General features: G+C 45.4%; 1 protein-coding gene across 4 annotated transcripts in view; it reads right to left on the reverse strand.

Moving 5' to 3' along the window:
* The window catches only part of SLC6A1 (solute carrier family 6 member 1), a 528,744-nt gene that overhangs the window by 46,031 nt on the left and 467,566 nt on the right, over positions 1 to 15,147 (reverse strand). For all 4 annotated transcript variants that reach the window (XM_069206662.1, XM_069206663.1, XM_069206664.1 and 1 more), the window contains one exon: positions 13,385 to 13,552. In XM_069206662.1, the coding sequence (XP_069062763.1) occupies positions 13,385 to 13,552 (168 nt within the window). The remainder of the gene's footprint in view (positions 1 to 13,384; positions 13,553 to 15,147) is intronic.

The raw sequence follows: 15,147 nt of genomic DNA on the forward strand, positions 1-15,147 counted from the left end.
CCATATTAGTGGCATTTTGTTTATGCTGATGTGGCCCAACGAGGCCAAAATCGCTGTGCCAAATTTACAAAGTAGCACAATGCATGCATTGCACCACTTTGTAACCCTTTGCAGTATGTTATGCCTGCGCTAGGCATAATGTATGCAAAGGGGGTGTTCCCTGTTAGGGGGGGCCGAAAAAATGGCACAAAGAAATCTCAGAGATTTCTTTGCGTCATTTTTTTTGTCACTTTTAACGCCTGCTCAGAGCACTAACTATACAAAGCTCTGAACTAGTATCTAGAATTCTGATGCTGGATCCCTACCTACTGTCATGTTGCATTGTATGTTAAATACAGCCCACACATGGTGGCATTAGGGGGGGCACTAAGGGGCAGAATAAAAGTGGTGCAGCACTAGGGGCAGCACCACTTTTCATAAATCTACCCCACTTTTTCCTTTGCCTTGCAAACCATTACAAAATGGTTTCTTTACCACAGCCTTCGCATATCTGTCCAATGGTGGGGCATTTATCTTTGTGTGGAAATGACAATCTGCATCTGAAACACAACTTCTTTTCCAGAGGAGACATCACCTTCTGTCCTTCAGCTTTGTGTTTCTGCTTCCTTTTCATGTTTATGCCTGATTCACTATGGGCACCCCTGGCCTCGATGTCAGCAGCTTGTCGATCAGCACACTCCTAAGCTCTGGCAGCCATGAGAACTCACTTGAGTCTATGAGTTGTTCACAACATTCGGCATCTGAATGAATCTTACAGGCACCCGTCAATAACTCTGAGAAGTAATGCATTTTCATCTTTAAATTAATTTAATCTACAGTGTTTGATGAGTGTATCCTGTCTCTCAACAAATTTGTCTATGGTCTCACCAACTCTTTGTTGTTTGTGACTGAAAACATACCTTTCATAATCCACATTCATCATTGGATTGAACTTGAGATTCAAAGCTTCATTTATTTGACAGTACGTAGCTTCATCAGCTCACAACATTTTCTTTATGCCTTATTTTACACCATCAAAAGCAAGATTCTTTAGGTACTTCAGAATCTTTTTGTTATCTCTTCTTCTAACACATCAATGAAACCATCAAATGTTTCTATCCAAGCAGTCCATCTATTGCCAATATTTTCCTTTTAGAAGGTATCAAATCATGGTAGTGGTTAGAGGAATGCAGCAGCATTGTAACAATTCATGGGCTTGGCTGACACTGCGACTAGAGTTTTCTCCATCTCCAATTGGCGGTCTTGGTGAATTTGTTCTTGTGAACCATCTCTGAGGCCTTGTGATGTACTGGCCTCTAGGTCATCTTGGACAGTCTTTGGAACTGTGACCTGTCTCTTGATCTCTTTTAGGGCCCTTCACTTTCTGGAGACTTCTGGAGTTGTGTTGAGCTGCCACCTAGCAGCTTTGGTGGAGTGACACTTCAGGTATTAGACAGCTCAGTAAGCACAACCCTTCTGCTTCTTCTTAGGTATCCTTGCCTGCCACTGAGGTTGTACAGCTTTTCTTCCCAAGGCTCCTGTCAGTGTGACAACAGTATGCTTTGTTTTCAATTGTTCAGTCAGCTAGTGCTCTTTTTTGTATCTGTTTGTGACTGCCTTTAGAATTATTACTCCATTCACTGTATAGATTTACATTGCATACTAGCACAGTACCTCTTTGTATGACCTTGCTAGCACGTTCTTGGCCAGCAATGCATAGATTACTCAGTGAAGCTTTCTTTATCTCCAAACGCTTCACACCAGCTGGATTTGCGCTTTCACTCCACATACACCAACCGTATATTCTGAACTTCGACGAAGGCACAAATGGCACACACAAGCAGTTTGCTTGGACCACGACAAACTCTCTGGGAGAGCCCTGTCAATCTTTGTGTTACTTATCCACTATCTCATCACCAATTGTACCATCCTCAACAACCTGTGTACCCACCAATGAATAGACCACACACAGAGCTATTTTTTACTCGCCTCTATTCATTTGCATGCAACCACAAACTCAACATTCTAAAGAGTCCTTCAGGAGCCAAAAGGGTTCCCTCATTCCAACTCACACAGCACTATAGTTCCTATCACTTCTTCTAATGTCTTATGTTGTTTTCACTCTTTATCTCTCTTCTCACCATCTGTATATTCCTCTTATGCCGTTTGGTAACTATTTCATCCATCTACAATTTCTATGTGATAAATTCAATTTTTCTTCCACAGTCCTTCTGTTTTCCACATAATTATATTTTGCCCCATTTTACAGCTTCTTATTCCATCACCTCTCACACTCTCATTTTCACTTTTGTTGTATTGTTCTTCATGTCTCCTCTATCACTTTCTAAAGGTCTTTCAATCTTCCTTTTTAGCTACCAAGACCTTTCTCCCTTTATCTCTATCACCCTCTCTTCTACAGTCACATTTTCTATCCATACTTTCACACTAATTTGTATACTTCGCCTAATCTCTTTTTCCTTTCAACCGCTTTTTAATTTTAGAAATCTCCGTGAGCCTCAACTACCAACTTTCCTCTGTCTGCATTCTATTTGCTTCCTTTCACTGCGTATCTTCTTCTGTAAGTCCAACACCTACTATGTTAGAATTTGGAATCGCACAAGGCTCTTCCTAGCTCCTTGACATCTTCAATATGTTGCATGAACCCTATACTCACCATCATAATGACTCTCATTTCAAATGCCTAGGTGTATTATCACTATACATGGCATGAAATACGTTCCCTAGACAGGCTTCTGATATTGCACAACTGCTATGCCTAGATTGGACTTGGGAGACATGATCCTTTATCAGAAACCACAGGAGCATAAAGAGCAAAGGACCAAGATGGCCTCACAGTACAGTTTCAACTTCCTAGGTGTGTGGGACTACTCTGCTGACTCCCCGATCACAGCTTGGACCTGGGCATGCCACGGCCACCTCATTGTCTGCCTGCCTCTGCTGCCTGATATGGCTAACATGGTCACATGGAGACAGGATCCATGGGCGAGCCTGAGGGTGGGGTTGTGACGTGTGCATCTCATGTGGCTTGCTCGCTCTGGCGGTGACAGACTGCAGTCAATACTACCGTCCAAGACCCCCGATGTACAGTGGAGCTTAAGTGCATGCACGTTGATGGGGCGGTGTCCCTAGAGCCTACAGCTGCGCCCAGCTCAAGGAGGCCAGAGGAAGATTGCTCGATTATGTGGCGGCCTTTGCATCGGCCCCAGGCACTCTTTGGTGCATTAACTCCACCCGACGCTTATACTTTTTAACTACCGGTAATGCTGAGCAATGTGGGGCCTCACTCACCCCCTGCCATTGCTCTGCTGAAGTGTACTGATTTTAGCTACTTGCGGTCTTGCCTTGCACGTTACTACTACCCCACACACCTCCTTCAGTTTGACCATTCAAATTACATACTGCCCCAGCGTTACAGGAGAGGTGCTACTGGAACAGTCACTGAGGGCTTTCAATTGAAAGTGTCACTGTCATGAGGCCAGTGGTTTATAAACTGTCTTCCTCACCACATCTGCACTGTGTGGATACCTCAGTCTCCTTTTCTCATATTCTGCCCTTATGGCACAGGGACGGTGCCATACCACAACTCCACTAAGATAACCAGCGGTCAATCTAATTGCTCCTCTTGTTCTGAGTGATTGGTGAGGTGCTACAAGACAAATGCTTTCACACTACATTATTTTTTTTCCTTGCATTGCGTGCCCGGTCATTGCCGCTGCTGTCACACCTGCCCAAGATGTGATCTGCCCATGATTGGAGAAGTACCCTTGAGGGGACCCTTTTGGGCATCACTACACCATTCTTAACTGGTGCCACTATAAATTTATAAGACTGCTGTACTATTACGGGCATGATGGGCTGTACAGACCCCAATCAAAATAAACTGTTGATGCATCCAAGGACCCCCCACCCAGCAATGCTGAACATTCCTCTACAGACCGTATGCCTGTCATTATGGTGGAACTGCACGCTGACATCAAATCTATAGACGCACGACTTGACACCCTCACCAGCTGACTAGAGCACATGGGAGAGCGACTAGACAGGCACACTGAGCGACTGGATGTGCGGAGCACAGAATATCCTAGATGGAGGATGATGCTGGAAGCGATGGGAGAAAGTTGATTGCTAGCTTAAAACCACCATGACCAAAAACGAGGATCTAGAAGTGCCATCCTGCCACAACAATATACAAATTGCAGGAATTGCAACATAGGACACCCTAATACCTTTGTGGAGAACCTTTTCACTGATCTGTTTAGGGGACAAGTCTTTACAGATAACTTTGTTGTCGAAAGGGCACACAGATTGCTTGGACCACAACCCGTACCAGGAGCCCCACCACGCTCGATTATAGCCCGCCTCCTTAATTTCAAAGACAGGTACACTGCATCTGGCCTGTCAGGGGCCCCGCAACTATTAGGGCTCAGCACTGTCTCTCTTCCCAGACTTCATGCAGACCATGCAGGAGGCACTGAGGAAATTTGCTAGTTTGAAATGCACAGAAACTAGGCCTCGAATATGAGCATACTTTAGCCAGGGTGTCTGTGGGTAGAGGTGAATGGTTGTCACTATACCTTTCAGTCACTGGCAGAGGCGGTTCAGTTTTGCAAGCAACATAGGAATGGCGCACACTCCCCTTCCCATACTCCTCCGGAACGCTCTCCAGTCTCCAACCCCATGAACTCACGATCACCACCTAGACTGCTCCTTTTGTGCCGCTAGTAGGTTCGACTACTACTTCCCGCCATAGTGCTAAACCTGGACAGTCATGGTCCTGGTGTCTTGACTACCCACTCAATGGATAAACCTCTGCCCATCTGGGTGGAACTTCCCCTATAACATCTACAATATCTACATCTACAATATCCAAAAGGCTGATGTCCTTGGTAGTATTGCTACAACCCCAAGGTGTACACCAAAATGTTTGATTGTTTTATTTGTGGGAGTTCTGAGGGGATTTACCAGTTGCCTTTCTTCTGGTGTTGGTGGGGATCAATTTCACAATTGTTATGTTTGTTATTTTTGCTTACACAGACCATGCTCCTTTTCTGATGTTACAGATTTTCTGACTAACACGCCACATACCCGAATTCCATACAAGATGACCATGCACACTTGTAGTACATGAGAACTCAATCTTCAGTGTATGACATGAAACATAAGGAGTCTCAATAATCCTGAAAAAGAGAAATGGATCCTTTCCTATTTAAAGAGGCATAGAGTCAATCTTACTTTTCGAAAGGGAACCCACATTTTTTCCACACACAGAATGTACGTATGCTGCTTACAGGGGGGCCTAACTATTTCTTCTCACACTAGAGTTTGTACTGCCAGGTGGTATGCATGCTCATTCATAGAAGTATCCCATACAGTGACTATGTCGCTGACACGGAAGGCAGGTACCTGATGGTGAGTGCAACCCTGGAAGACAGGTTAATATTACTGGTTAATGTTTGCTCACCTAATGTGGACGCCTCAGAATTTTACCATTAGCTGTCTGCACACAAGGCTCGCTTCCAGGCAGATCTCATATTCGTAGGTGGAGACTTCAATCTCAGTTGTTACCCTCCACTTGACAACACTGGGTCCACTATAGTCACTCAACCTCACTCACTGCAGGAGCTTACTGAGCTACTTGACACTTTAAAATTGACAGGCGCCTGGCGCGCTCGTAATCCACATGCCAGGGACTTCACGTTCTGTTCCACACCGCACAATGTGTGGACCAGCATCAACCGTTGGTACGTGTCAAGAGGGGCCTTGCTATGGCTCATAGATTCACACACAAGCCCTGCAAACTCTCGGATCACGCACTGGTTGCAATGGCGCTCCGCATAATGTACCTGTATAAGTCAACTCGCTGTTGGCGGTTCCCAGAAAATACGTTACACAATAAGGTCTTTCATACAGAAATCTGTTGATGAAATTTAGCAGTATTTCAAGACCAATGTTGTCTCCATAGACAAATATTCTACAGTTTGGGAAGCTTTTAAGGCTTATATAAGAGGAATGTGCACTGCTAAACTTGCAGGATTACTGCACAGCATTCGGAGCAACCTGGATAATGTTGAGTGCACATTTCGTGGCATGGACCAGGCTGGTGTGGCTGAGGCTTCACACTCTCGGCTGGCTGGCAAATCTAAATTGCTGCAGGAGTTTTGTGACCGGGCTGAGAGAGAAGTAGCCTATTTAGTTAAATACATCAGAACTCACCAATGCACAGAAGGGGAATTGCCAGGATGTACCCTGGTATGAGTCCTTCGACCAAATTACCATGCCACATATGTTACAGAGCCCTTTACAGATGAAGACACTACTGCCGGCAACACCGTTGCTATTGCCCAGATGTTCTCTAACTATCATTAACAATTATACACTTCCCATTTTGAAGAGAGCGATGAGGCTTTATCAAACTACCTAGCCGAAATAGCCATGATGTGGCTTACTCCTGGACAACAGCAATTTCTTGCTGCCCCAATCACGAGTGAGAAAATCACACAGGCCACAGATGCCCTAAGTAGATCTAAGGCCCCCGGGCTTGATGGGTTCACTGGGAATTTCTAGAAGGCATACAACCATATCTTAGCACCTCAACTTTTGGAGGTGTACGCTGAGTCCCTAAAACCGGTCCCAGGATGCTTGTTTCCGGTCCAGGGAGAACCTGGCCTGGCAGTTCGGGCTGGACTGTTCCCATGAGGAACAGGGTCAAGACTGATTTGCATATGGCTGGGTTCAAACTGGGGTGGCATGGTGAGCAAAATAATGGATGGATTAAACCCAGATCTGTGACTGGGGGTGAATGTTTGATTGGTTCCGCATTCCGTCCATCCAGTTATGCTATCCCACAGCGTTTGTGTTTTGCTTTGCTTTTGCCGCCCTAAGTGCGCCGGGTATGCCCAGACGTGGGTCCCGGGCTCACTGTGCCACTGGATTCAAGCTAGCCTGGCTGATGAGGGGTGAAACCCCGAAACCGGTCCCAGGATGCTTGTTTCCGGTCCAGGGAGAACCTGGCCTGGCAGTTCGGGCTGGACTGTTCCCATGAGGAACAGGGTCAAGACTGATTTGCATATGGCTGGGTTCAAACTGGGGTGGCATGGTGAGCAAAATAATGGATGGATTAAACCCAGATCTGTGACTGGGGGTGAATGTTTGATTGGTTCCGCATTCCGTCCATCCACTTACGCTATCCCACAGCGTTTGTGTTTTGCTTTGCTTTTGCCGCCCTAAGTGCGCCGGGTATGCCCAGACGTGGGTCCCGGGCTCACTGTGCCACTGGATTCAAGCTAGCCTGGCTGATGAGGGGTGAAACCCCGAAACCGGTCCCAGGATGCTTGTTTCCGGTCCAGGGAGAACCTGGCCTGGCAGTTCGGGCTGGACTGTTCCCATGAGGAACAGGGTCAAGACTGATTTGCATATGGCTGGGTTCAAACTGGGGTGGCATGGTGAGCAAAATAATGGATGGATTAAACCCAGATCTGTGACTGGGGGTGAATGTTTGATTGGTTCCGCATTCCGTCCATCCAGTTACGCTATCCCACAGCGTTTGTGTTTTGCTTTGCTTTTGCCGCCCTAAGTGCGCCGGGTATGCCCAGACGTGGGTCCCGGGCTCACTGTGCCACTGGATTCAAGCTAGCCTGGCTGATGAGGGGTGAAACCCCGAAACCGGTCCCAGGATGCTTGTTTCCGGTCCAGGGAGAACCTGGCCTGGCAGTTCGGGCTGGACTGTTCCCATGAGGAACAGGGTCAAGACTGATTTGCATATGGCTGGGTTCAAACTGGGGTGGCATGGTGAGCAAAATAATGGATGGATTAAACCCAGATCTGTGACTGGGGGTGAATGTTTGATTGGTTCCGCATTCCGTCCATCCAGTTACGCTATCCCACAGCGTTTGTGTTTTGCTTCGCTGAGTCCCTAAAGACTGGTGTGCTGTCTTTGGCCCTCCATGAATCAGTAATCACCCTACTATTAAAACCTGGCAAGCCCGCCCATCATTGCATGTCTTACAGGCCATTATCACTATTAAATCATGACAATAAGATATCGGCTAAGGACGTAGCAACTCAATTTTCCCTTCAACTGCAGCACATCATTTCTTCCATGCAATCTAGGTTTGTCCCTCGTCGTTCCACATCATTGAATCTCTGCACTGTCTTTGCAGTCTTAAATCAAATCTGCTCTGCACTTTCTGCAGCGGTTGCTCTGTTGGATGCTGGAAAAAGCGTGTGACTCACTTAAATGGCCATTCCTATGGGCAACGGTGGCCAAGCAGGTAATGCCTAATGGCTTCCACGACCTCATTATGTTACTATATAATGAACCCACAGCGAGGCTGAGAGTAAATGTTACACTCACACCAGCCTTTCAATAACTAGAGGCACTCATCACATCTGCCCCCTCCCTCCCTTACTTTTTATTATTACACTGGACCACCGAGTGAGGCACCTGCAGGAGCACCATTTGGCAAGAGGCCTACGGTTTCGACATGGCTCACTTTTAGCTTCATTACACGCAGATGATATTCAATGAATTGTGTGCCTCCATCTGTTAATCCCCCCCACATTCGCTAGATAGTTGGATAGTGCGGTTTGGCACTTTCAGTTGATTATTGATTACTTGGGGCAAATTGTAGCTTTTCCCACTTACACCCTGCCTTGCAGCTTCGACGCTGGTGTACTGATTCCACTAAATACCTAGGCATCTTTTCACACAGGGAAAAATCTGAATACATACACAGAAATTACAGTCCTGTGATTGATAAGCTTACATCGCAGATAGAACTGTGGGTCAAACTACCATTGTCGGTAGCGGGATGCATCTCCATAATCAAAAGGGTAGTATTGCCCGGTTTTCTGTATGTATTCCTAAACATCCCTATCTTGCTAACCAACAACTTCTTTGCCACAGTACGAATACTATTGACACATCTCATTTGGGCGAGACTACCCTATGAACTTGGCAGGTTTGAAGTTCCAGACAGGCAACTCCACTATTTAGTGACTCAATGCCACTCTGCCTATTATTGATTTCACCCTGATGCTAGGATACCAACCTTTAAAAATCAAAAAGACACAGGCACCCGACTCCCGCCTCCCTCTCTCTTACCTCAAGGTCTTCCCAGTGATCCTTTGGATATACATTCTCTCTCCACAACATGCTGGGCCTGGTTCAAACCTCAGCGATTTCTAGGTAACAGAACCCCCTACTCCTCACACATACCACTTAGGATCAACCTGTGGCTACCACTCACACAGGGATGTGTAGTACAATGAACGCTCACCACATATCAACTGAACGTGACAGATTACATTTTTCAAATGGCAGAATGAAAAGTAGCACAGCACTAGCAGAGGGAATGTATGTGACATGTATGGATAGATTCATATTTAATCAATTGCATAACCCTATGCGTGCAACCATAACTACTTACCAGGAGGAAAGCCCAGATTTAAATCCTCTGTCCTTGGCAATATCTACCCCGGATAGTAACAGGCTGGTCTCCCCTGTGACCATTCAGATAGACATATGATTTCCACAATATGCTGGTCCTGGTTCAAACCTCAGAGATATCTAGGTAACAGTACCCTCTACTCCCCACACATATCACTTAAGAACAAACAGCGGCTACCACTCACACGGGAACGTGTAGAGTAACCATGCTGGAGAGACCATGCAATGACAATCTCTTTCTCTCTCTCATTGTCTTTCTGACAGCGGGATCTGTTTGGCAGCTCCTGCTGTCAGAAAGCAGACTTCATTAGTTTTTGCTTGGCGGGGGCTGTCAGCTCCCCCCAAGCAAAAGCAAACAGCTATGTCACAGGGATGGGCACACTGGGACATAGCAGGAGCCAGTCGAGGGTGGCAGTCCCCAGGGCCATCATTGGCTCCTCAAGGGGTGGCGCGCTGCCCCCTCCAACTTTACACAGCCCCAAGGAGGAAGGGGGTCCCCAGGGCTTGGGGGTCTCAAACAGACCCCATTCATTGTTTTATTATAGCCCTGGGGGGTGGTGGTCCCTGGGGCTGCGGGAAGGCCATGCAGCCCCGCATCATAGTTCACTAAAGCCCACGGGAGGTGGTGGTCCCTGGGGCTGTGGAGGGGCCACACGGCCCACACCATATTTCTGTAAAGTCCTGGAGAGGTGGTGGTCCCCGGGGCTGTAGGGTGGCCTGGTGCCCCCCCGCATTAAATTAACAATGACCCCTGGGCTTGGCCCACCCAGGGGCTTCAGAATAATGAAGCGCAGGAGCCTGTGCTTAGTTTTATTTTTAATTTTATCTGACACGCAATTCACTGCAAACATTTTTAAAAAAATGCTTTTTAACTTTTGGGGAGTCCTTCTGGGACCCCAGCACCAGAGCTAAGGGGTCAGGGTGATTCTAAGCTGCCCCTTTTTAAAAACATTTTTGTGGGACTCAGCTGAAGCCGGTTTGAATTGTTTGAAGTGTTGGCAGCCCATCAGAGCTGTGCATTTCCCTGCACAAGCTCGTCTTTTTTGTGATGTCGTCACGGCCAGAAATAGAAAAACGTATTTTCCCTTTAATATCGTTAAAACTACTGAACTTTTTTCCACCTAATAAGCGAAAGCACAATCTGCATATGGATATTCTGATACTGATAGCTTTCTGCCAAATTTGGTGTAATTCAGTCCAGTGGTTCGGGCTCTGGTTGTGTCTAATGGTACTATGGGAATCAATATGTGAAACACAACTTTTTTGATCCTCCCTTTTTCTTGGCCCCCTGCCTCAGTGTAAATCCCTTTAGTAGTTTTGGAGATATTAGAGTTTTAAAAATATAGATATCTAGGGACGCGGATCCTCCATGTGCTGATATCTGATTGGCTGCCAGCACTTCAAAAAGGAAATGTTGGCAGCCATATTGGGACTTGGCTTCAGCCGAGTCCCACAAAAGAGTGAAACAAGATAAGGGGCAAGGGTAGGATCATCCTGACCCCTTAGCTCTGTTGGTAGGGTCCAACAAGGACACCCCCAGGGCTAAAAGGGCATTTTTTAAAGCATTGGACAAAATCTGTGAATCTAGATCCACAGATTTTTCTGATGTTTTTAAAAAGAACTGGCAAATTCCCACCATTTTCTTTTAAATAGCCCCCGGGTGGGCCAGGTCCTGGGGGAATTGCAAGTTTAAAAAGGAGGGAGTGCATGGGGCCCCTTTTTAGGGATTTTATTGGCCATAGGGACTGCCACCTCCCCAGGGCAATCAGAAATAAGAAGGCAGGGGCAAAACATTGTTTTAATGTAGGAGAGGCCCTATGCCTTCCCCAGAGCCCCAAGGACTGCCATTTCCCTGGGGCCAAATACATTCTGTATGCAGGGGGCCACGTGCCACACTGCAGCCCGAGCACTGCCACTTCCATGGGGCTAAATAGATTAAGACTATGGGGAGTCTGTGCGACCCCCCACTGCCACGGGGACCACCACCGCCCAGGCCTAAAGACATTAAGAATGCAGGGGGGCGTGCAGCCCCCTGCATGACCAGGGACCACCACCTCCATGGGGCTAAATACATTGTATGTGAGGAGCGCCCTCACTGTAGCCACGGGGACTACCACCTCCTTTGGTCTGTGTAAGATGGAGGGGGCTGCATGACCCCCATTGAGGAGCCATAGATGTCCCTGGGGACGTCCATCACCCAGGGTTGGCTTCTGGTATTTCCTAGGGTGTCCACCCCAGGACATAACTGTTTGCTCTCACTTGGAGGGAGTTGACAGCTCCAGCCAAGTCAGAGCAAACATTCTGCTTGCAGAAAATGTGAGCTGTTAAACAGCTCTCATTTGCTGTGAGCAGAGGTTTCCTCTGTTTCCTTCCCTGCCTGCCTGAAACAGAGGAAACTATTGCTTTCAAAGAGAATGAACTGTATCCTTAGCAGCTCCCTCTCTGTGACAGCAATGTCGGCTCCTGCAGGAGGTGGGAAGCCAGCTGGGAGCATGGGGGGCCTTGAGGCTCCCTACCCGCAGTCCCACACTTGATATTTATTTTAATTATAAAAAACAAATGTTAAAGGCTTTTTAGCCATGGGGGTCCCTTTGGGATCCCAGCACCAGAGCTAAGGGGTCAGAGTGTTCATACCATGACGCCTTTTCTATTTTTTATTCTTTTTTCTGGGACTCGGCTTCAAATTCCTTGTTCAAGTGTTGGCAGCCAATCAGATCTCAGCATGAGATCTGGGGGGGGTAGTGAATCCTTTGCATCCCTAGATATGCAAATTTGGATTTCCTTGCATTTCTCAAAAACTAGTGAACGGAAAACGAGTCTTTCTGGTCCAAAATCTACCTTTCTGCTAAATTTGGTGTAACTCCGTCCAGTGATTTTTGCGCTATCATGGTTCAATTTTGGCTATGGGAATTAACATTGAAAACGCTCAAAATTTCACACCCACTTTATCTCAGCCCCACTTCACAGATCACCCCAAAACTTAACAGACAGCAGGTCACATGACTGTCGAACTTTTTTGGCAAATTTTATGAAGATTCGTCAAGCGGCGCCAAAGATTTAGGCAAGCAAAAAACAGCTTTTTTTTATAGAAACTAGGTCCTTACTATAAATATCTAGTGACGACGACCACTAAGTAATATGTATTTATATATATATATATATATATACATACACACACATATATTTTTTGAGGTACGTAGATTTGGAGTTAAGAAAAGAAGAACAGTAAATCTATAACCCCCTCTGTGCACTTACCTCTAGTAGGGCAGGAATCTACTGCCAATATTTCCCTATTTCTCTGGAGACACTTAAGATCAGAATTTCTAAGAATTCCACGCCACCTCCACTCCGTAGCACTAAAGATGCATGTGACATCAATACTACCCAGTGGCTGAGGGGGTACTGGGTTATTTTCTGGCACAGTTTTAAGTAATGTCATTTTAAGATCCTCTGGCACTGTTTTTCTCTATAGTTTAACGTTGCAGTTAGTGGACATACATTGTTAATTTCTTCATCAACAAGAGAAATGCCCTTCCTTATTAACTTATAGGTGTATTCCTCATTATCTAAGTTCAGTTCTGATTCCACAACCTTAACATATGGTATGGTGCACCCAACCAGATCAACAGTGCAGAAATGACTACCTATAGTACTTAATAAGAATGTTATCATCATCATAACTTCTATTGCAGTTCCCGTGCATGATATTGAAGAATTTAGTTAAAATTAAAGTAAAACCTAACATTCACCTGAATTTAAATAAGCATTCTCGCAATAAGTTGAAAAATGGGACACCTTTTGCTCTCCTTAACCTTTTACTGCCAAAATCCATTCAACCCTAATAATTCATTTGTTTCAGTAATCGGAATATAGAAGTTTTAATTATAAAAAATAAATAATAGCTGTCCTATCTGAAATAATATAACATTAACATACCTGCTTTAATGAGCCTTTTAAAGTTAAGAACAAGTATCCCATATATCCCGGAATCAACACCATAGACGAGAGAGCCATGAACCAGCCAACACCTTGGCCCCAAGCAGGAAACACATAATTTCCCATTTTGAGTGGAGTCATTTGGATAGCACTAAAGAGAAACACACCCTAAAAGAGAAGACAAAGATATTAGGACAACACTTAGTCTTAAGAAGTACATGCCAGTTATTGTTCAGTCGTTGTATTGTAGGATTGAATGGCCAATACCTTTACCTATATTTGAATTAATGTAAACTTGTTATTTTCGTTGTTGTTTCACACGTGGCACAGCGTTTTAACGTATTTTTTTAATGATTGCAAAATAAATAAGACACAAATATATTTGTGTAAATAATAAGTTTGAAGATCCCTTCGTATTTTCAAATTTGCTGACTTTCACAGGAGTCCTACGAGGTCTGAGGGGTAAGGAAACCGAAATTCAAAACACGCCTGATATTAAGAAGCTATTTTTTCAGTGTTGACCTCCAGTTTTGGAATTTCCTGCCTAAGCAACTGAGGATTCTTGTAACCCTTCTTTCAGGAAAATCGTAAAGCTAATCTGATCAGTCTGTACATAAGGTAAGGCCTACTGATAATATAAACCAGGGAATGTCTACTTTAATACGTAACACTGTAGTACGGCTCACTTTCATCTAATATTCACCCAGATTAACATCTTAAAAAGAGCACGTTATTATATCTTGACTAGTCCTTCTGGGTAAAATTTGTGGAACCGCATAATACCTCTCATTATCATTGAAACAATTTTTGGGTACATTTAATTTTTTTTTAAAGTTTGCACTGTCATTGTAAAGACTGCAGTAGTGTTCATTTAGATATATTTTGGGAAAACAACTCCAAATGAGTCCCTTCCTGTGTTAGACCACAAAATGCACTTTGACTGGGGCAGAGGGTGAGGGGGATGGAGTGGGAAGAATAGGTGATGGAAAATGGCGGTTACTTCTGACAGGGGGGCATTGTGATAAAAAAAAAACACAGGGAATGAGACTTGGCTGCTGCAGCCAAAACCTCAGCCAATTTTTTCGGCCTGAATTAACAGCTGGAAAATACCAGGTCTGGTTGTCCCACACCTGTGAGCCACAATTATGTCTAGTGCCCCATTGTGGGTAGGGCAAACGTCTGCCCATAACAATGCAGTAAAAGTTCCCAGGAGTTCCCTATCCACTTTTGCAGCATTTCCTATGGGTTTTATTGCAAACAATCTCACTGTGCCCTTCTCTGCCCAAAACCAACATGGCAGAACCTTTCTTCCCCTGTGCAGAGATCCTGTGCCCACCCAAGAGGTTTGGCCAGGGAAATGAGTTATCCTTCCTTTGAAGTCTCTCAAAACCAGTTTTGGGGGCACCTCCTCTCCTACTAGGGTCAATGTCTGACTGACTAGGGGGACAAAGGGAGGGGGAAGGCCCAGGTATTGGGTACTACTGCCTGTGACAGGGTCGACCCATTTGAAGCTAATTAAGTTCCTGGGCACAGTCCAGATGGTCAGAGTTCCAGAGTAAAGGAACACCTCTTCACACCCAAGGTCTTTTTCTCAGCTTTAGGGGCTAGTTCACACCTCGTCAAGGAGGCTATTCAGGTCATGTGTGAGAGCCGGAAGCTCACACAAATGGGCTTCTAGAGGCTTACACAGGAAACAGGTAACTTGATAAAAGCACCTGTTCTAAAATATTTATTGCAAATCTGACTTTACCAATGAATTGAGT

Source organism: Pleurodeles waltl, chromosome 9 (genome assembly GCF_031143425.1).
Source record: "Pleurodeles waltl isolate 20211129_DDA chromosome 9, aPleWal1.hap1.20221129, whole genome shotgun sequence".
Classification (NCBI taxonomy): domain Eukaryota; kingdom Metazoa; phylum Chordata; class Amphibia; order Caudata; family Salamandridae; genus Pleurodeles; species Pleurodeles waltl.